General features: G+C 42.1%; 1 protein-coding gene and 1 non-coding gene across 2 annotated transcripts; both read left to right on the plus strand.

Moving 5' to 3' along the window:
• Window positions 1-7048: 7048 nt before the first annotated feature.
• Trnat-agu (transfer RNA threonine (anticodon AGU)) lies at window positions 7049-7122 on the plus strand. Its single transcript has one exon. It is a non-coding gene; the product is annotated as a tRNA-Ala (tRNA).
• A 1176-nt stretch (window positions 7123-8298) lies between these two features.
• Fam181b (family with sequence similarity 181 member B) lies at window positions 8299-9774 on the plus strand. The gene has a single exon (XM_076843928.2). It carries the CDS (start codon window positions 8401-8403, stop codon window positions 9682-9684), a length of 1284 nt encoding a protein of 427 aa, XP_076700043.1. The 5' UTR covers window positions 8299-8400; the 3' UTR covers window positions 9685-9774.
• The last annotated feature ends 12415 nt before the right edge of the window (window positions 9775-22189 follow it).

Consider the following 22189-nt stretch of genomic DNA (forward strand, 5'->3'; position numbering starts at 1 on the left):
ACCAGTCTGAGCAGTTCTTCTGTTGGTCTTCTACCCATGTGATGATTTGATGGGATTTGGAGGGTTCAAAACAGCCTGGCAGCTTTCAGTAGAGGCACCTCATTTCCACTTCCCATACAGACTCACAGTCCTCGGAAGGCTAAACTACTTCCAATGTTGAAAGACTGTGAAAAGGGAAACTACAAATTCTCTTTTGTTGCAAATTTGCAAAGGTTTGAAACTTTTGTACTGTTTCCAGTACAGGTTCAGAGATATGGAGAAACAGACTTGAGCTCTTTATGGAAGGAGTGGCAATGGCATATTGCAAAGTGGCTTGGAGACAGTAGGCAGTGACTGATTCATTGGGGTCATTATTATTACAACAATGTCCCATAGACATTATATATGATGGGTGTTCACACTATTTTACATTTTTCTTTTCATGAGGACCCTTGAGAGAAACCTGGCTCTATTACCCAAGATCCTTGTTTTTATCCTAGGTGATTGGTCTCCTTTTACCTCTTAAATAGTGTTTATTATGGTAATTGGCCAGATTTCACATGCCCATTGGCTACTGGGTAAATAGGAGCTCAATTTGCGATTATGTCACAAGGATATATCATATGTTTGTTATTTTTAATCTCATTCTAGATTCCAGGACCCATTTTTATGCTATACCTTAACATTTTAAATTTCTTCATGAAATTCTACATTTTTTCTTTTTAACTAAACTTTTAATTTTAGAATAGTTTCATGTTTAAGAAATATTGCATAGGTAGTGTAGGTGGTACAGTGTTCCCATATGCCCTGCACTCAGTTTCAGTATTGTCAATATCATGTGTTAATGTGATACATATGCCACAACTAGTGAACCTGTATGGATACACGATTATTAGCTGAAGTCCAACTTTATTCAGATTTCCCTAGTTTCACCTAAGATACATTTCCTTTGGTAGGATCTCTTCCAAGATACCATTTTACATTTGGTCATCATGTTTTCTTGGACTCTTTCCGGGTAGTGACAATTTTTCAGACTTCATTTTTGACAACCTCAGCAGTATTGAAGTCAGTAAGGTATTCTGTATAATGTCCCTCATTCAGGATTTGTTTGGTATTTTTCTTACAACTAGAGAGGGGCAATAGGTTTTGGGGAAGACCATGAAGTAAAGTGCTGTGCTCATCACGTCCTATCAAGGGTACAGACTATCAATATAACATCACTGTTGACGTTGGCCTTGATTACCCAACTGAGGTGTTGTCAGATTTCTCTACTGTAAAATTACTCTTTTCCCACCTTTTATAGACTTCTATAGTATTCATAGAAGTCACTATACAGAGTCCACACTTAAGGAGTAGGGAGTTATTCTTCATTTCTATGAGAACAGAATATCTATATAAATTATTTGGAATTCTTCTGCATAAGAAATTTGTTTCTTCTCCCTCATTTATTTATTCAATTACTTGTTCATATTAGCATAATGGATGTTTATCTTTGGCTTATAATTTAATAATCTATTATTTATTTTGTTGCTCAATTGTTCCAGCTTTGGTCATCAGTAGCTCTTTTAAATTGACTCCCATCATTTTGTCATCCTCCATTGTTCTGTGTTTTGAGTAATTCCTTACTTTCCTGCACTGCAAGTATGTATCTTACTCCAGCCCTGAGCATCCAGTCCTTTAAGGAGTTCCAGTCTTTTTAATGAAGAATGGTGTTAGGAACCAGTATTTGAACACTGAGTTGTAATTCTCCTTTTATTTATAGTACCTTATTTTGTTTTATGCACTCTTATAATGACCTAAAATTCATTCTGAAATAAAGCAAGTAGAATAAATAAACAAAATACATTTAAAAAATAGATCCAAAAATTAAATCCATATCTTTTGTCTCCAAGTCTTATTTTCCTTTAGCACAGACCAAGCCCAAGTGGGTGAGTTAGCTTTTCATTGCTGTGATGAAAATACCTGACAACAACTTGGAGGAGAATAAGTTTGTTTTGGCTCACATCTCCAGAGGTATAGTCCATGATCACCTAATCCACTGCTCCGGGCCCAAGGTGAAGCAGAACGTTATGGCAGAAGGGTCTGGTAGAAGAACACTGCTCTATCCATGGCAGCAAGGAAGAAAAGAGAGAAGGGGGATGGGCCCCAGAAAAGGTGAACCCTTCCAGGGCACATCCCCAGTGACCCACCTCTTCCAGCCATATCCCACTGCTTGCAGTTACCACCCAGTCAGTCCATTTAAACAAGGATGGACTGATGAGGTTAGAGCTCTTAGAATCTAATCATTTCACTTTGGAATATTCCTGTATTAACAGGAGTTTTTTTGGGGGGATACCTCATATCCAAACCATAACATCAACATATCTCAAGAGATACAGAAGGTCAGAGACATACTACAGAGCTAATTAAAAGACTTAAAACAACAACCATTTTATAATATCTCATATTATCTCTTGGCTTGACATTTAATAATCCCAGACCAGTTACCATTGTCTCTTACTACTCTCCTAAACACATGCAGGAATTCCACCTATACTCATTTGAAAAATTAATATTTCAACTAACAATGTAATATATGTAAATAGTAATACATGAATATATTACATTATAAAAATTAAAACATTCTGTAGCTAAGGACAAATATAATAGCTAAGTCTCCATGACCTCTCTTGCTTATCTTGTCTTTATGTATATGTATTTGGGGAATTCTTCTCTTCCTTTAAAGTTCTACTCAAATGTCACATTATCTATACCTCCTTCCAAATTTCCTTGATCAGAATGGATTTTGGCTTTTACTGAACCCTCAGTGATTCATCTACATCTTATTTTATAAGGCTTTGTATTTTGTTGAATATGTGTCTGCATTGTCTACTAGATCATAATTTTTGTAAAGACAGGTCTCTGCATTTTGGACTCTATATTCCCCCCAAATCAAACCACATAACAAGTAAAAGAAAAAAAATGAATATATGCCTTATTTTCATAACTATGCTGATAACATGAAAGGAACACCAGACTAGAGTAGGTTAAATCTTGGATTTATATAGAAGCTGTTTGTTGCAGTATAATTTGTAACACGAAAGGTCTTGAAAAACTTTAGGTAAGCTAATCATAATGTGACTAGTGGAAAAAGTGATAGATCCACTCAGTGGAATACTACTCAATGTGAAAAATAAAAAAAGAAGAATTAAAATATATTGTTGTTAAGTTAAAAAAAAAAGCAAGGTAGAAAAAGGTTTGCATAACAAAATATGATTTTTATAGCAGATTATAAACCTGGCCCTAAATCAAACAAAATAATAATTACCTGTAGAAAGGAGAGAGTAAACACAGTGGAAGTTATCCCCCTTTAAATATGCTTTGTGGTATAGTTTTGACTTTAAAACCATTTAAATTTTCAAAAATTAATTTTAAAAATCAAAGATTTACAAATCAATTTTTATAAAAAGCAAACATAAGACAAATGAACCTATGCAGTGAATTGATGACATAACTGAAAAAAGAAGATTTAAAGCCTAGGAGGGAATGAGGAAATGTTTTGAGAACAGAAGAATGGCAAAAATTTAAAAAAAAAAAAAGAAAGAAAAAAATTGCATTATTTGTTAAGAATATTGGAATTCTTATTCTAAAACTATTATACATGCGTAGCATATGCGTGCATTTATGCTACACAAAGACTTTAAACAACATATGAGAGATGGAGAGAGAGTATAAAAAGAAGACAAATCTGATAAAGTCTCTATGTTTACTTCCTATCTACAGGAAACACAGGGATTAGAGAAACATGTTAAACAACGAAGCAATCAACCACAGTACAGAATATGGGAAAGTTAACAAGACAATGACCGAGTTTCTCCATGAATTGCAAAGAAAATAAAATAGGGGCAGGATAGCTAGGGACTATAAAAGATTTAAGAGACATAGCAAATAAATTCTACATTATTTCTTTCACCAAGGGGTGGATTCTAATATCTCTCCCTTAAATCTGAGCTGGCCTTCATGACTTGCTTGGCCAATATTAGAATGTAGTGACTAGGATGTTCTAGGGATTTGGGGGTTAGGTATTAGGCCTAGCAAATGGGCATAAGCCTCTTACAGCAGTCTCTGGATTCCTGAGGGTCCATGTAGGAAGTCTGAGTACTTTTTGACCAGCATGCTGGAAAGGCCAGCATATGTAGGCACAGTTTCAGCCCTGTGAATCCATCTTGGATCTTCCAGACCAGCCATCATTAATGTCACATGGACCAGAAGGATTACCTAGTCAGCCATGCTCAAATTACTGACCTATAACATTGTGAGATATGGCCAAATGGTTGTTGTTTTAAGTCTTTCAATTTTGAAATGATTTGTTGTATAACTATACACAGCCAGAATAACATCCAGTACTTTTAGATGGAAATTCAGATCTAGCATTACGAGAATATGGTTTGCAGGGGGAAAAGATGAGAGGGAAAACATATTTTTTTGGAGAGGGCATACGATTTGTAAGGTAACAGTGTTTTATGCTAATAATGATACTTTATAAATCATGTGAAGAATTCATTTGCTTTATTTGAGATTTCAAAACTAGTGAGCAAAAGGAAATTGGTTTGTGAAGAGAGAAAGAAAAAAACATGCATAATTATTTCTTTCATTATGAATGTGCATTCCTGACATCTCTGAGGACTAAGATTGTCCTGCAGGGACTATGATTAAAGTTACAAAGAGGAAAACAAAATAAGTAAGTCAGCTTTTGATCCTGCTGCTATATTTACCCACAAAAAAGGAGGCAGCTCTCAGGTGGGCTTTTGTCTAAGTAATGTCCTGAAATCCAAGTGTAAAAGAACAATATGAAATCTCAATTCTCCCAAACGGTTTGGGGCAGTTCAGCCCTTGAGCTCCTGGGGGGCTTGGTTCCCAAGGAGACTAATCCCACTTGCTCAGCATTAGGCATCACTGGGAGGAAAGAGCTCTACTTTGGAGTTCTGCAGAGCCTCCTATGCAGACTGGAGCGGGGTCCCTCTGCTCTATAGGAAGTGAAATGGATTGATGTCAAAGCCTCTCAAGTGAACATGCTCACTCAGGGGGTAGGAGGAGGGGCCAAAGGGCCAGGCAGGAGCTGACCACTGACTTTACTGAAACCAGTTTCATCCCAGCTCTTTTCCAAAGGAAAGGAGATCAAGCAGCAAAAGCAACTGAGTCCACGAGGCAGAGTATTTATGGACAATTTAGGTGGATAGTAGAAGCTTTATGAGAACTTATTTTGGTTTCCGGTATGGAACTTATTTTTTTTTTCAAATGTTTTTTGTTGCCTTATTGGTAACATTATTTCCACAAATACTATTGCTTTCATGTAGCCATGGTTGTTCTCTCTGACAGAAGTATTGTTTATTGGTTGACACACTCAAGTGCATCATTTAAATCTTGTTGTCTACCATCATTTAAGTTCAAATGTTGTCTATGTAAATATGATGAGTCTTTTGGGCAGGCTTGAGGGCCCTTTTATTGGATCAACTATGGTAACTTTAATTTATTTCCTGTTTTAGTCAGTTTTTTTTTTTTTCTGCTGTGAACAAAAGACCTGACAAAAAAATTAGAGGAGGAATAGTTTCTTTGGGGGCTTACAGTTTCAGAGGTCTCAGCCCATAGACTGCTGGCTCCATTTCTAAGGGCTTCAGGTGAGGCAGGACATCACAAAGGAACAGTGGGGCAGAGGAAAGCAGCTGGGAACACAGTGCCAGGAAGTAGAAAGAGAGAAAGCTCCACTATCTAGAGATAAAATATATACCCAAAGATACACCCTACCCGGGGATCCACCTCCTCCAGTCACACACTGACTAGTTACCATCTAGTTAATCCTTACCAGAGGACTAATGCATTTATTAGGTTAAGATTCTCATATGAGCCTTTAGGAGATATCTCATATTGAAACCATGATGCTTCCATTGAGGCATGAATCATATTATATATTACAATGGCTTGTTTACGTGGCTGTCTTTCTACCAGAATGGGTGGGAATCATAGTTTCTTATCTCTGCATCCTCAGTACTAGCACAGTGCCAAACACATTGTATGTAAATATCTTTGTGTGAAATGAGTGACTGGATGGATATTTATGTGTAATAATCAATTTTGTGACTCAGCCTAAACCATAAACATCTTATTTTTGTATATAGAACTTTATGGTTGACAAAAGACTTTCATTTCTATTATTTTACTGATTGTCTATCAAAGAGGCTCATATTACTATTCTCATTTTACAGATGGGAATATTGAAAACCAGAGAGTGAGTCCCCCAAATAATAAAGACAGGATTAGACATCAGCTCCTGGCTACAGTTTTAGCATTTCCTCCACTATGTTACACTGCCTTATTTCTAAGTTCCTAAAACCCAGAGGTGTAGCTACTCTCTTGCATTTGAAGATAGGCACTTCCTTTGTTGGGGAGAAAGGACAACTGATGCTGATTTTTTAGTGCCATGATAAAGAATGGGTGGGGCCTAAGGAATCAGGAACATGGGTATTTGTTGAGCTCTATTTTGTATCAATGCCTCATACACACTGTCTCACAGCAACTTGGAGGAACTGAGATGATCTCATGAAAGGATGAGAAAAGTAAGACTTGGAGGTATTATTTGTTTATTGTATCATGTAATGCTCACAAAACCCCTGAGAACAGTTATAACTGAGGTTATGATGAGGAATCTGAGCCTTAGGAAGATTAACTGACTTTCCAAGGACACCTAGCAACAAGCAGGACCAGAATTGGAACCTGACGTCATCTTACTTCAAATCAACTTTGATGCTTAGCACTCAGGTGGTCTGTATGTCTCACATCTCACATGCAGACTCTGTACCTATACTATAACAACTTGATTTGAGAACACTTTAGCATGCACAGTATCTTCATGTATGTAATCTCATTTAATCTTCACAAACACCTTAGGACAAAGAAATGTGTAAGGGAATACAGTCATTTTTTTTCTTGTGTATGTTTCAGAGAGGTAAGAGTGACTGCTCATTCAAGTTATGGGACAGTCAACAGATAAAGCTCCTTACAGGAATTCTCATTTAAATACCACAAGTGGGCTGAGGCTGTAGCTCAGTGGTAGAGTGCTTGCCTAGCGAGCATGAGGCCCTGGGTTCAATCCCCAGTACTGACTCACAAATGCCATGTGAGGTGGATAAACTTACTGAGTTTTGGATTTTACATGAGTTAAACTAGCTTTGGATTTAACATGAGTAAGCTGTGCAAAACATGACTGGCTCCTTTGCCCAAAGGCATGTGATCAGCAAGGCAAGGATCTCAACTTAAGTCACAGGGGTATTGAGTAGCTAAACCCAGAAACCAGGTCTTTTCTAAATCACCTTCCATGTTCTACCATATTGCTCATTTTCTCTATTCTCTGAGGAATGTCCAGGTGAAAGTGGGTCAAATGCCAAGGTGATCCTCAAAATGCAATAAGAGTTTCAGAAGAACAACCAGTTCATCTTTTGCCCTAGCAGGTGTGAAGCAAGAGGTGGTTTAGTGAGAGTGATTCCTTTCTCATTTCCCTTTTGTTGTCTTTGTGCTAATAAATCATGGGTCAAGGGTTGGTTGCAATTTACTGGAAGTTAATCATTACTTCTAACAATCAAGGGATAAAAGAAATAGCATTGCACTTGAGAGTCCTGGGGATGCTCTTGGTCCAGAGTTCTGGACCAAGGCTAGAGCTCAAAGAAACTAGTTTCCTTCCCTGATGAGATAAAACAAAGACAAGGGAGAATTCTAGTTTTGTTAAGTGTTCTGGAATGGCTTTATAATTAAACTGGAATAGACGGGGCTTGGGCCAACTTCTTTGAGGCCCAGTTTCCTCCTTTGTTGAATGGTGATAGTAATGTGTAATTCACAGGGCTGTGGTTAAGGGATTAAATGAGATAATGCGCCGACAACATCTGGCACAGGCAAGCACCCAGTTGCTGGTAGCTATCATTATTACAAGACTTGGAGCAGAAACCCTGTCTTTGGACCACTGCCTTCCCTAACTCCGGCCAGTCTCTCGCTGAAGTTTGAGGACAGGCCATCTTCTCCTTGCCCCTGGCGGTTGGAAATTGCCTAAAGAAACGTCCTGGGGCAAAGGGAAAGTAAGGGGTTAAGGACTGAGAAAGCCCAGAAGACTGGAAAAGGGACGACCCCCCCCCCCCCACCGCCCCGCGCCCCACCAAGCCAGGCTGAGTAAGCCCCTCCCCTTCGCCACCGGGGCGGTCGCCGTGCGCTCCCTCCCTCCGCCTCTCGCTTACAAGATCTAATGAGCTCCCCCGGGAGGCTGAGCAGAGAGCGGGTCCCTGAGCAAGGAGGCAGCGCCGCGCGCACAGCGCGGGGGCCGGAACCGGGCCTTGGTAGCGAGCAAGAGTCGGACTGGGGCGCACCATCCACTTTGCGGACGGTCCGGGGGCCGCGGCGATGGCGGTGCAGGCGGCGCTCCTTAGCACGCACCCCTTCGTGCCCTTCGGCTTCGGAGGCTCCCCGGACGGACTGGGGAGCACCTTCGGAGCCCTGGACAAGGGCTGCTGTTTCGAGGACGAGGAGACTGGGGCGCCGGCGGGAGCGCTGCTGTCGGGAGCAGAGGGCGGGGACGTACGCGAGGCCACTCGAGATCTACTCAGCTTTATCGACTCGGCGTCCAGCAACATCAAGCTAGCGCTGGATAAGCCCGGCAAGTCGAAGCGGAAGGTGAACCACCGCAAGTACCTGCAGAAGCAGATCAAGCGCTGCAATGGCCTCATGGGCGCCGCGCCCCCGGGCCCACCCTCCCCCAGCGCGGCCGACACGCCCGCCAAGCGGCCGCTAGCCGCCCCCAGCGCTTCGACGGCCGCGGCGCCGGTGCATGGCAAGGCCGCCCCCCGGCGGGAGGCGTCGCAGGCCGCGGCAGCCGCCAGCCTACAAAGCCGAAGTCTGGCAGCTCTGTTTGACTCGCTGCGCCACGTCTCCGGGGGCGCCGAGCCAGTGGGAGGTGCGGTGGCAGTGCCAGTGACCGGCCTTGGCGGAGCGAGCTCCGGGGGCGCGGGAGGGGAAGCGTCCGGTCCCGCCGGGGGCACTGCGGTCCCGGGAGCAAGGAAGATCCCACTGCGGGCCCGAAATCTGCCCCCGTCCTTCTTCACTGAGCCCTCCCGGGCGGGCGGCGGCGGCGGCGGGTGTGGCCCGTCGGGGCCTGGCGTGAGCTTGGGCGACCTGGAGAAAGGGGCGGAGGCCGTGGAGTTCTTCGAGTTGCTGGGGTCAGACTACGGCGCCGGCACCGAGGCGGGCGTCTTGCTTGCGGCAGAGCCTCTCGACGTGTTCCCCACCGGAGCCGCTGTCCTGCGCGGACCCTTGGAGCTGGAGCCTGGCCTTTTTGAGCCCCCGCCGGCGATGGTGGGAAACCTAATATACCCTGAGCCCTGGAGCGCCCCGAGCTGTGCCCCGACCAAGAAGTCGCCCATGGCTGCAGCCCGCGGCGGTTTGACCTTGAACGAGTCCTTGCGCCCCCTGTACCCTGCTCCCTCGGACTCTCCCAGCGGCGAGGACGGGACCGGCCATTTGGCCTCTTTCGCCCCCTTCTTCCCGGACTGCACCCTGCCGCCGCCGCCGCCGCATCAGGTGTCCTACGATTATAGCGCGGGCTACAGCCGCGCAGCTTACTCCAGCCTTTGGAGACCGGATGGGGTTTGGGAAGGGGCCCCGGGGGAGGAGGGGGCGCACCGGGACTGACTGAAGTACCCTTCTGTCCCATTAGAGACTGCTGTGGGGAGCGCCCTCCTCAGGGGCCCTCCTTAGCCTGGAGAACGATGGGAAAACGCACGTGGAGATGAAACGGGATTTAAAAATTCAATTAATAAAGGAAACTTAAAAAAGAGATGAAGAGGAGTTGGGGATTGTTTTAATCACAGCCGTGTGTGTGTGTGTGTGTGTGTGTGTGTGTGTGTGTGTCTTTCTTTCTTTAAGCTGTCTGTAGGTTCTTACTGGACCAGACGAAACAAAAAAACCAAGCAAACCAAGACATGGCTTGGGAAATAATGGATGGGTGGGGTTGGCAGAAGGCGCAAGAGGTGGCTGTAGAAGCCACCTCTTGCCCCTTCTCCAACTTTTCATCAAAGGTCAGTGTATTTAGTGTAATTTCTCTTTTTAACCTTGCCTGGTCCCTTCCATTGAGTGCATCATGAAGTAAAAACTGTACTGAAAAGAATGGAGCAGAGCGATGTTATGATTTGAGTGTTTCCGTAGAGGGTAATCTCAGAGGTCTCTGTGGCCTCTCAGACCTGCTATGTGGTAGTGTTACCGAGGACCAGCGGTGGTCCACCGCTGACCTCTAGATTACTGGTCCTTGGGTGTGGTTCTCTTGTCTCTTGTCTGTTGCTCTTCCTCTCAGAATTTCCCCCTGCTTCCTTTCTTCTTTCATCTTTCTGCTCTTATCTGTGCTTTTCTTTACTTTCCTCCTTTTTTTCCCCTAGTCTTTCATTGCACTCCATGATCTCTCATATTTCTTTTTCTGTTTGCTTTTCTCACCAATATCTGTGGTAGGAGAGAAATTTGGCAAACCTCTGTCCATTTTTTCTCTTGTTTCCCTTTCTTATTTTTCAACCATTTTGGGTCAGGGAGACAAGGCAAGTGTAACCTCTTTGCATTGCAGTTTCCTTATCTGAGAGGGTGGAGATGACAGCATTCCACCACCTCACTTCTTCACAGCTTGTTGGATAGCAGCTCAGAAGTGAAATATACACAATGCCTGAGGCTGCAGCAGTGCTTGATTGTCTGTGTGTATGTGTGTACATACGCATTTAAATGGTTTTCATAAATGGGAGCAACTGGCAATGTGATTCTCATGCTCTTTTGGGTGATCTCTTTGCCCTGAGAGTGCACTTTCCCTAACAAGCTGTTTGCCTTCTCCTGCTGCTCCACTCCTACACCCTTCCCTTGGTTTGTGCCCCCTGTTCTTCCTCACTCATCACACCCATACCCTCCCTCCCCAAGATAGGGAATGGTGAAGGGTGTGAAATTTCCAAAGGAGTTCCTCTATTCCCTAAGTTGCAGGTTCAACGAATGGAATCTTGAAGGGCTTCTGGAGGGAAGAGAATAATCTGTTGTCATAGGGAGACTTGGAGGAAAAAAAAAGGAAAGAATTTCAACAGCCTTGGATGTGGCAGATAGGGTACACAGCACCATCAGGATGGTTGAGGGATAGACTAGGAAAGATTGAGTGCGAAGTGAGCAGCTAGAGGGAAAAGAGGAGGTCCCTCGGTGTAGATCTACAAGTGAAAATACAAAAAAAGAGACTAACATTCAGAAAATACAAGGGAGCTGTTGTCTACTGGTTGATTATGTTGCAAAGGAAAGCTGCTTCTGTTCAAGGCAGCAAAGTAGACAAAGTAGATTTTAAGAATATCTGGATGTGAGATAATTAGAACTCCAGTGTTGTTGTGATAGATTTAAAAAATCTAGGTTAAGGGGCTGGGGATATGGCTCAAGCCGTAGCGCGCTCGCCTGGCATGCGTGCAGCCCGGGTTCGATCCTCAGCACCACATACAAAAAAAACCCAAAGCTGTCATGTCCGCTGAAAAATAAATATTGAAATTCTCTTCTCTTCTCTCTCTCTCTCTCTCTTAAAAAAAAAATCTAGGTTAATATTTGTACAAATCAAATATTCTTTGATATTTTCAGAAAGGAATTTGTGAAAAAAGCAAATGGGTACTGAGCAATGGTAGACACAAGTTTAAGTGCTATTGCTAAGTCACTTTCTTCTGAATATAACTTTTCTTAAGAAAGCAACAAAGAAACCATAGTGATGAGTCTTGGTAATGCCGAAAAGAACTTTTGAAACTTCAGAAACCTGTGCTATGAATTTATTTCCAAGTGGTAAAAATTGACTAATTCCAATATACTAATAGAATGTTAGGATCAGTACTATCTAGGGTAGAATTTTACAGTAGGAAGACATGAATACCCCTGTGACTATTATTATTATTGAAATGTTTCTTATTTTTCCTCATCTAGCTTAGTAAAACAAGGTCTCTCTCTCTCAGTATCTTGGTTGCCAAGCTTTTCCTTAAAATAATACCCAAACTGAGTGTTTCCTGTATGCCCTGCATTGAGCTCAGCCCCAACTCACTGATCCTCTTAACAGTGCCATGAGAAGGGGGAAGATATTATTATTCTCATTTGAAAACTGAGGTTCAAACCACTTAAATAAGTCATTGAAGGAAGTAGTGCATCTAAGATTCAGATCTATCTGTGTCCCAATACCAAGACCTGCCTGTTTGCCAGGCTTTGCTGTGCTTCATAAGGGGGTCTGGGTCCCAGTTCCCTGCATTATGATACTAGCAGAATTTCTCAACTTCAGCACTATTGACATTTCAGTCTCCATAATTCTTTGCTGTGGGGCTGTCCTGTGCATGACAGAATGTTTAACAGTATTCATAGCCTCTTCCTGTTATATGCCAGTAGCAGTTCCCTAGTTGCGATAATAAAAAATATCCCCATTGCTACATGGGGGGCAAAACTACTATTGTAGGGTGCCTGGCACTTTCATATACATTATCTCATTTAATTCTTATAAGGCCTGTGTTTAGGTGTTGTAATTACCCTAATTGCTATAGGTAAAAAATATGGAAGGCTAAAGGGAAGGTCAAATCAATCAACTTAGGTACATCTTATCTCTATTAATTCACCAAACAAGGACCAGTTACTTACCATATTGAAATGTTTTCCCATTGGCAAACTGAAAAGCATTCTATCACAAAGGGTTATTGTATGGATTTGGCATGGGCTATATATAAGTGCCCAGCAAGAGGGAAGTGATAATAGTATGTGGTACCTACCAGTCAGCCAGGGCTTGGCATTATATCAAGGTTCCAAACCATTTTATTATCCAGAATGCTGAGAATGTGTGCTGGGCCCTTATGTAGCCTCCAGATTTCTTTATCGCTGACTCCTCTTCTCTTTTCTAGTCTGAATATATTAATGTCTGACTATGCTAAGTGCTATAGTGCCCATTAATAATATGCCTGCCAAGGGCTGAACATACTATTGCTTCCTCTCCCATGTCATTTTCTATCTGTTGGAAGGTATTTCTTATCTCTTCTTTAGCCATATCATTACTCATAAAGAATTACTTTTAAGTGCAATGGCAGATAGTTTTCAAGACCAGAAATAGATCATAGTATGCTTCTGACTGAATGACTTTGGACAGGCTGTGTGTCCTAGTCTGGTTGGTGATAACAATCATACTCGTGGGACACATATTTATGATTCCCTCATCAGTTGGGAATTCCTTGGTGCCTAAAATGTGTTTTAGTGTCTTCCTACAACCTTTAAATTTTCCAAACCTTTGCCCATCTCATTTCAAGCCTCCACCTTCCCCCTCCCTTCATTATCAGGTCCAAAGGATAGAGACGATCTGTTGTAACCCCCTATCCTTCTCTATACTGGTCTGATTCCTCTTCACAACTGGCAGGAACTTCTTTTGCCCTAATGGCTCAGGATCCTTCCCCTTCCTCTCCATGAGGACAAGGTATTACTCCATCTATTATCTTTGTTTTCCTTTATCTTCAGCTTTACTATCTCTCCTCATTCCCCGCTGTCATTATAGAGAAAAATCTTCAGTGTGATTGTAACAAACAACAGCAATGGGGAATAGGAGGAAAAAAACCTCAATCCTGTTTCCTTCTCTAGGTATTACTCCATCTCCTCTTCATAGCAAGTCTTTCAGTAAATGAATCTACAGTTTTTGCCTTTACCTCACCTGCTATTCAAATGTTAACTATTTTGAATTCTAGGGTGACCAACCATTCCAGTTTTCTGGGACCGCCCCAGTTTTAACCCCGAAAGTTGTACACACCAAGAAAATCTCCCAGTTCCCAGCAAACTCTATTTCTGCCCCACTATTTTCTAGGAATTGCTTTCACAGGAGCCCCAACGGAAGCACATAGTCATTTGAATGAAATTTCAGTTTTCTTGATCCCATGCTGCATTTGAGCATTTGTACTCCATTCCCCTAAAACTCCTTCTTGGGTTTGTGGACTTCATTTTCTTTTGGCTTTCCTCCTAAATTTCTGGCCAAGTCTTCTTCTTTTTCTTGTTGTAACCCTTATGTGTTGGTGTGCCTGAAGGTTACCTCTATCTGTCCTTAGCTCTTCACACTTTTCACATTCATTTTGGGTGATGGTGGCTTTTCCTAGGCTTCAGATATTATTCTTAATGTGCTAATGACCTCCCAGTTCTATACCTGCAGCGTGGCTTTTTTCTACCATTTGGATCCATTACCTACACTTTCCCTAGATAGCATCTTCTGGGTGATTCCTGAACTATTCAAACTTCATGTCTAAAATTAACACTCCCATCCACACAGACTAACCACAGTCAATGTAGCTAGGTTTCTTGTAGCCTCTCGTATCCTCTCTTATCCTGTCCAAGTGGTTACCAAGTCCTATTCCATACTACCTTCTAAGTCAGTATGTTTCAAACATTTTTATTCATGATCTTCAGACCATCTTTATTTGACATCATGTTCCAATATATTCAGATCCATATTTATATAAATCTGCATTTGTAGAAATATCCTCATGTTTAAGAACTGAAATATTATTAGATTATCATCTAATATTTAATTCTCTATTCAATAGATAATTAAATTTTTTAAAAAGAAAGCCTAGATTCTTGCTAAGGAACTATGTGATATATTGATATTTTCTTTTCTTGACTGTTGTCCGTTAAGTTGATTTTACTACTCACTAGCCTGCAGTTTGAGAGACACTACTCTAAGCAATTCTTGAGTGTCTCTGTCTCTCTCAGTCCTCAGACAGGGCCACTTCTAAATTAGAGCCCTCACTACTCCTCACTTAACATTATCCAGTGATCTCCTAATGACCTCCTTGTCTCTGGATTCACAATCCTCTAATCCAGTCTCCTAATTGCCTCCTGAGGTGATAGTTGTAAAAAGCAACATTGAGGTTGTCACTTCTTTGCTTCAAATTCTTCAGTGGTTCCTATTATTCCCAAGGTGGACTTTAAAGTCTCTGCTTAGAGATGTGGCTCCTGCCAGCATCACCAATCTTACCTTCCACCTCCCTAAGAGTACTTATGCTTAATAAATTTAATTGCAGATGCTTGAATGCTCATATCCATGTACCCTCTTTGAATTATTCTGGGTATGCCTTTGCCTAGAACTCATTTTCCCATTTTCTCTGCTTGCTAATTTCTACTAAACCTGTTTTTCTCAAAGCTGAAGTGTCACCCTCCTTTTAAGCTTCCTGGATCAATTAAGCACCTCTGTTCTAGAATCTTCTATGATACTCTAAGACCCTAGGCTCATCTTATAGGCAGTTAATTACATTGTTATAATAGTTGTTATTCATCTGCCTCTTTTATTGGGAGCAAGAACTTGCCTGTGCATTCCTAACACTTTCTAGACTCTGGCAAGATTAATGCATAATTAATGATTTCTGAATGAATGTTATGAAGGCTTATAGTTGAAAAGGGGACTTTATACTCATTCTCTCATATGAGCTTTACCCATACTTGCCAAATGGCTACATAATTATATTATTTGTTGAACACCTATTTTAAAAAAAAAACACCCCTTTTCTGTGAAGACTCTACTTGTGGCAGGAATTATGTATATGGCAATAACAACCATGTTAATTTTATAGAACCAAAGGGCAGTTATTTTACCTGGAACAGCACATTGGTGGCAGGCAGAGATGATACTGGTGACATTTCAGTCATTTGCTTTGCCTGTAGAGTACAAACAAAACTTTCCTCTGTGAGATCAGTAATAAATCCTTTCTTCAATGAGCTTAAAATTGAGTTACACACTTAAGACTTGGGTATACAATATATTTTGTTCACTGTCATTAAGGAAGTGAGGACTATATAAGAAAATAATTATAAACATGTCCCAAAGTACTAGAGCATTTAATTGCTAAGCAAATGATAAAGGCAGTAAATTTCATCTCAAAAGGCAATATTACTAGAAATATATTCCAAGTTAAAAGAAATCATTTTTACTTTCCCATAGAATGCAATGTCAAGAGAAATGAGGAAAGGAAAGAAAAGCAAAAGAAAGGGAAAAAGAATAAGTAGGTGTCTACATTCCTGGCAAAGAGAACCCATTTATTCCAAATTCCTTTTATTACCTATAATAAATGTTATGGGTTTAATTGTGTCCCTGCAAAGATGTGTTGAACACTAGCCTTCAGTACCTCAGAATGTGACCTTATTTGGAAATAGGGTCAGGTTACAATGAGGTCATTAGGGTAAAAAATCTCACTCAATATGACCGGTTGGTATTCTTATTTAAAAGGGGGGATTTTTGGACTCACACACGAAGGGAAGACAATGTGAAGGGACCTAGGGACAAAGCAGCCCTATGACTGGAGCAATGCATCTGCAAACCAAGGAACATCAAGGATTGCTAGCAAACACCAGATGCTAGGACAAAGGCAGGTAGCAGTCTTCTCCAGGGCTGTCAGAGAGATCATAGCATTGCCAACACCTTATTTTCAGACTTTTAGCCTCCAGAACTGTGAGACAATAAATTGTGTTGAACCACCTAGTTTTAGGTATGTTGATACAGCAGCCTGTTGATACAGTAGGAAACTAAAAATACGGTCATTAATGAAGACAACAGCAATTAAAAATGAATTCTATTTATCATGCCACACAAAATTCCTTGCTTAGAAGACTTATATAACCTACCATGGCTATTCTCTTCTGATCTATTCTTGTGGAACTCTGTGAGAAATCTAAAAGTTGTCAATATTGAATTGGAATTATTTGTATCAACCCTACCAGAAAATAGTAATAAAGCAGGGAGATCATGAGGAAGGACTTTTAGCCATGATTATTGCTGATAGTAGCCATCACAAAAAGATGGTCAGAACCACATGCTCAGAGGCCACTACAATCTTATACAAAAAGTGCTCTTACAAGGACATCTGCCCAGCAACTGTGTGTTCAACTTCAGATGGATGCTACTCTTGTTGTGAAGAGTTGCATCTGGCAGTTTGAAGCCGGCTACTTGTCAAGCACACTGAGGCTCTTCTTGAACCATATGGTTTCTAGCTCCACTCAGCTGTAAATACTCAGCATCTGGGTCAATAAGAACCTCTCTGGATAGTGCATGGGGCAAATGCTCTTCATTCAGAGGTGGGTCTAATAGTGATTTAATGTCCAGCTGTGTTGGGGAAGCTGGAAAGCGTCTGTGTGCTTGAGATGGTGAAACCTTTCCCTGGTCTCCCTTGATGTGTGCTTGATCTGCTTGGCCTGCTTCTGCCCTGGCTCCTGCTCAAGTTCAGCGAGGACAGATAGACACTCAAATCATTATTATAGATAGCACTGTGTGACACGTGCTGGAACTAGGGCAGAAATGAGGTCCAACGGGAACAATGAGGAAGGCTCTAATGAGCTGTTTCATTTCTCCTTCATTTCACACATTTTTATTAAGTCACCTACTGAGGGCAGGCAATGTGTTGAATGCTGTGGATATGACGGTGAGAGAGATGAAAAAGGGAATGTTCAGGGTGTGTGAAGAAAGTGTAAGAGAGTGGGTATGTGTCATGAAAAAGAAAAGGAAGGGTATAATAGGCATTTGCAGAAATTTATATAGTCAAGGTTTAGCAAATGTCAGGCAGGAACAACTAATTTGCACTGTCTAATTCAATAGGTAACTTCTACCCTCTAAGCATGAATTTAGTTCCATTTACCATTTTTTAAATTAGTGCCACAGAGCTGAACCAGTACTGGAGGACTGACACTGTCCAAATTCATAGGGATTCCAGTTTATAAGCCATAAATAATCTTGCTCATACATAGTGAGAAACATAACACAAATCAGTTCACACTTGATCAGGACAATCCCTAAGATTCACCTACACAGAAGATAGTGCATATCAGAATAACATGTGGTGAATAGGGATTTGGAGCAGGAAATATGGTAAAGCTTGTGTAAACAACTCCACAAGTTGGGAACAACTCCACCTATGATTAGGTTTATTTTATATTCAATTAATTGTTCAAGGACCTCCCTTCCATAATTTTATAAAGCCTCAAAAACTATCTTCCATATTCTTCCCGTCTTTCTAGAATGTGTCAGAACTCTGGAAACGAATTAAATTCAAAATATTTACATAGTCCAAAAAGGGGATTCAGTCTGGCTTTGACATTTAAGTGAGTCTAGAACTGTGTTGTGATAAGTAGACTACTGACATTGTCATGCAACTCAGATCACATACTGTTTGAGCATGCACAGTCAATTAGTTGGGTGGAAACTAAACTCCAGCCCATGCTTACTCTAGTCACCACCAGCTATGTACCCAAGTATGTTTAGTTTTATTTGCTCAAAGACACTGTATAGCCAGGAGTGACCCTGGGGGAGGGGGGAGTCACCACTGAAAACTAGTCCTTCCTGGAAGAATAGACCTTCTAGTGGTGCAATCTCCTGTTTGCTGCAGAGGCCCTGTGTGCATTGTAGGAAGATGGTCTCCTCCTTTGGGACTAAGCACCAGTAGCACTGGGTCACAACTGGTTCTGGTTCCGTGGGACTCAGCACCATCATCACTTCTTCTTCTCTTTTTTTTTTTGGATCTACTGAGTCATCAGCTTTTCCTTTTAAAATCTTTCCCTGGCCTGTGGGGCTCCTTGATCCTAAGGGATCAGTTTATTTTCCATTTTTACCAACCTGAGTCTGGGTGGCAACTTAGTAACTCTCGGTGGTGGCTGCTGTGGGTAGGTCCTGGCTTCAACCTGGCTTCATTGGTAATGCAGTCTGAATGCTGAGGGGCATCTTTGGAGCCACTGGGGTCTACAGAGCGGAATGTTAATTCCTGTTTCCCCCTTTTTAGCAGTAAGCCTTTGGGCAGGTTACCAAACTAGAGCTTCAATTTTCTTTTCTGTCAAGTGGCAATAATGATATCACACAGGGCTGTGGTTATATTAGGTGACATAAATAAAGCCCTTGGCATTATAGGAAGGCCCTTTAAATGGTAACTATTATTGGTGCCCAAAGAGGCTTCAGCAGACAGCAGAAGAGCCTTGAACTTCTCAGTCCCTCCCCTCTGCATCCAGAGAGGAAGAGCTCTACATGTCACAGGGTTTTCTGTTCAGGATTTAAAGGGTCACTGCAAGCTCAGGCACTGAAAACACCCCATTCCTCCACAATGACTTGGAATCCGTGACTAACTGGCTCCTTCAGATGAGCTGGTTCGAAAAGAAGTAATGGCGGAGTGAGCCTTTACCCCAGGAGACAAAAGGAACCCCACACCAAGGGTCGCAGCAGCCAGGCAGGAATGGTGAATCTTCCTAGCACGCTCAAAGTGTCTGGGCCTTCTGCAGGGGAGCAGGCCTCCCTCCGAGGGCTGATGGTGGGTGGTCAGCTCTGTGCTCAGCATGTCCCAGGATCCCTGAGTTCTGGATACTCAGTGCTGTTCAGAATCCCATCTCTTAATCAATTCTGCCCCTAACAACAGAATTTCAATGCATGGCAGGGGATAAAGTGGCCCAGAGAAACTCAGGACACATTTGAACAGTAGCCCAGAACTTGGACAGAATCAGAATCACATTGGCACAGGCCTGGGTCATGGGTTGCTGCCAGAACATTGTAAGAAAAGCCATTCTTGTCCACACAATGGCCTGAGGAAACAGGAAGCGCTGCAGCATGACTTCAATTATTATTCTTGCGAGTCTGAGCAGAGCCATGATTCAGCTTTTGGGTTGCCCCACACCAACTGTTGAGACCAGTGGACAAGGGTGAAAAGTGATGAAGCAGCGGCAGCTTGGACCTGCAATGGCTGCTCAGCAGTGACGGGGACCTGCCTTGAATTCTGTTTCTGTCCTTCCCTACTGTTGCCACTTGGTAGAGTTCCTAAGCCCTTCTAAGCATCAATTTTCTCATATGAAAAGTTGAAATAACAACATTCCCTGCTTTTCAGAGTTGGTGTGAGGAGTAGAAATCGTGTATGTACCTGCTGCTGAGGGCCAGGCACAGAGCAGGCACCCAGGCACCGGTGGGTGTTGTTATTTCTAAGACCTGGATGTCACCTACTCTGCTGCTCACTAGCGCTGCGTGGGTCAGTCACTTGGCATTTCTGAGCGGCAGTCTTCTAATTCACAGAATGGGGATAGCTGATGTCTCCATGGGTGATTGTGAGGATGCTCTGAAGTATACAGACTCCATGTGCAAGGCACTAGCAAAAGTCAGCAGGACCTGAAGATCACATCCCGGGGGCAATTTCCCTTTCAGCTGTTAATTTATTTCACATCAACTGGCATCTGAGGAAGAGCCAAGTGCTGTTGTCTAATTAGCCATATCTGACTATATGCTAATACTTTAAGTTGCTTTGATGCTACTTCTGAGTGATATTTCCCCTTCCTTAGGCTCTGGTAAAAGTTTCAAACACAGGAGCAAACACAGGACCCTTAGAGTTGGATCTTGCTTTGGAGAGCAGAACCGTTCCCAGTTCTGACTGTGTGTCTATGTCTACTGGGATGAGGGGAGGGCTTGAGGAACAGTCCCAGCCCCATGCCAGTTCTATGCAGCTGGGCCATGGATAGAGCATGGAGCACAGCTCCTCCCAGATGCTTCTTACAGAGATGTGGAGGAGGGACTATACATTCTCTTACCTCCTCTTCCTCAGCCTCTTTTATTGCCTTGGTGTTTCTGTTTTCTTAATTCACATAGTTGACAAAATATACAGCTAGAGCATGTGAAAGAGTTTATCTTGATATCGGCCCAAATTATAGGATCATGTTTAAAGAGAGAAAGAATAAATATCTTTAAGCATCTGAAAATAATTTAAATATTTATACTCTGTGACAGCAAGTGAGAAAAATTAGTGCTTTTGTTCAATAAAAGTGGTTGGTGTTAAGATTAAAAGCTAATTTTTAAGAGGAAATCTGGAAATGTGAATTATGGCCTTATTGCTGCCAAAATGAGCAGGTTGCTTAAACTTCCCTGAATCTCAGATCCATTTTTCCCCCTCTATAAAATGAACGTGAATTTGGAAGCAGAATTAGCAATACTTGTCTTGTTTATATGTGATGTGATGAGGAATGAGGAAGTCAAAGTACTGGTGACATTTTATAAAAGGCAAAGCACCAAACAATGTGAAAAAACAATTTGCCGTGGAACCTCAGAAAGTTATTTGACACTTTATTCTCTTAGTTCCCCCACTTACAATGAGGCACATAACGCTTAATGCAGACCCCACTGTCTCGGGGGCCCAAGTAGAGGGTCTTGGTGAAAGCACTTGGAAAAGCAGGAAACCTGTATTAAGTTTAACTAGTATTACAGTGTCACTCGCCTGATGACGGTGCAGAGGTAGTGTGAGGTGACATCCCAATGAGCATTCCTGGCAGAGCTGGGGCGCCAGCCAGGCCTTCTGAGCTGTCTGCTTCCAAAGGGCGCCTCCATGCCCTGTTTAACAGTGCTGACTTCTCTTTTCTCTCAGTTGCCAATTTTCCTGAGGTGGAGACAGGCCCAGACTCATTCTTTGGTTGAGTCCAGGAAGAATAGGGCCATTTATATTTCTGCTCAGATGACTGGAAAATCCTTTTATCCTGCTTCACTGCAAAGCATCTCAGAGCAAAACTCGGGGAATCCAAGGCCCTCAGGCGCCATCTAATGGTCACATATGAAAATAACTCCATCTCGTGTCTGGCTTCATGGCATAGAGGTAATCAGAATTAAATTTTTTTTTTTTTCTGCTGCTAAATTTGCATCTTCCCTGACAACCTGAAACAGGGACTTATGTAACTTTACACATTCTCTGTTTATAATTCTGGATTGCAGAGTGATGCTGGAGGAAATCTGAGAAGCTCTGCAGACCTGAGCTGCTACAAAGCCCTGGTTTCTACCCTCAGCTTCTGGCTTATAGGAGACGTGTTCTCATGATGGAGTTTAGGTGATGGTAGGGCCCTGTAGGACTAGCTAATGGATATTCCCACATGGAATTCTCAAAACTCTTTCTCCTTTTGAATCTTGCTACAGATGGGGACAGTGGTCTTGGAATTTATGTGTTGAAGGTGAAGCCATAAAATGAAAGGAACCTGGTTCTCCACATTTCCACTTAGAGGAGAGCTGCCAGTTAATGAAGATATCTCTTATGTATTTATGTAACAAGAAACAAATCTCCATGGTCTTTGAGCCATCATGAATCTTTTGTGTATATTTATTAGAGTAGTTAAAGTTGCCTTAACTAACACAGGTGAGTGCTACTCAAGTCAA

Source organism: Callospermophilus lateralis, chromosome 2 (genome assembly GCF_048772815.1).
Source record: "Callospermophilus lateralis isolate mCalLat2 chromosome 2, mCalLat2.hap1, whole genome shotgun sequence".
NCBI lineage: Eukaryota > Metazoa > Chordata > Mammalia > Rodentia > Sciuridae > Callospermophilus > Callospermophilus lateralis.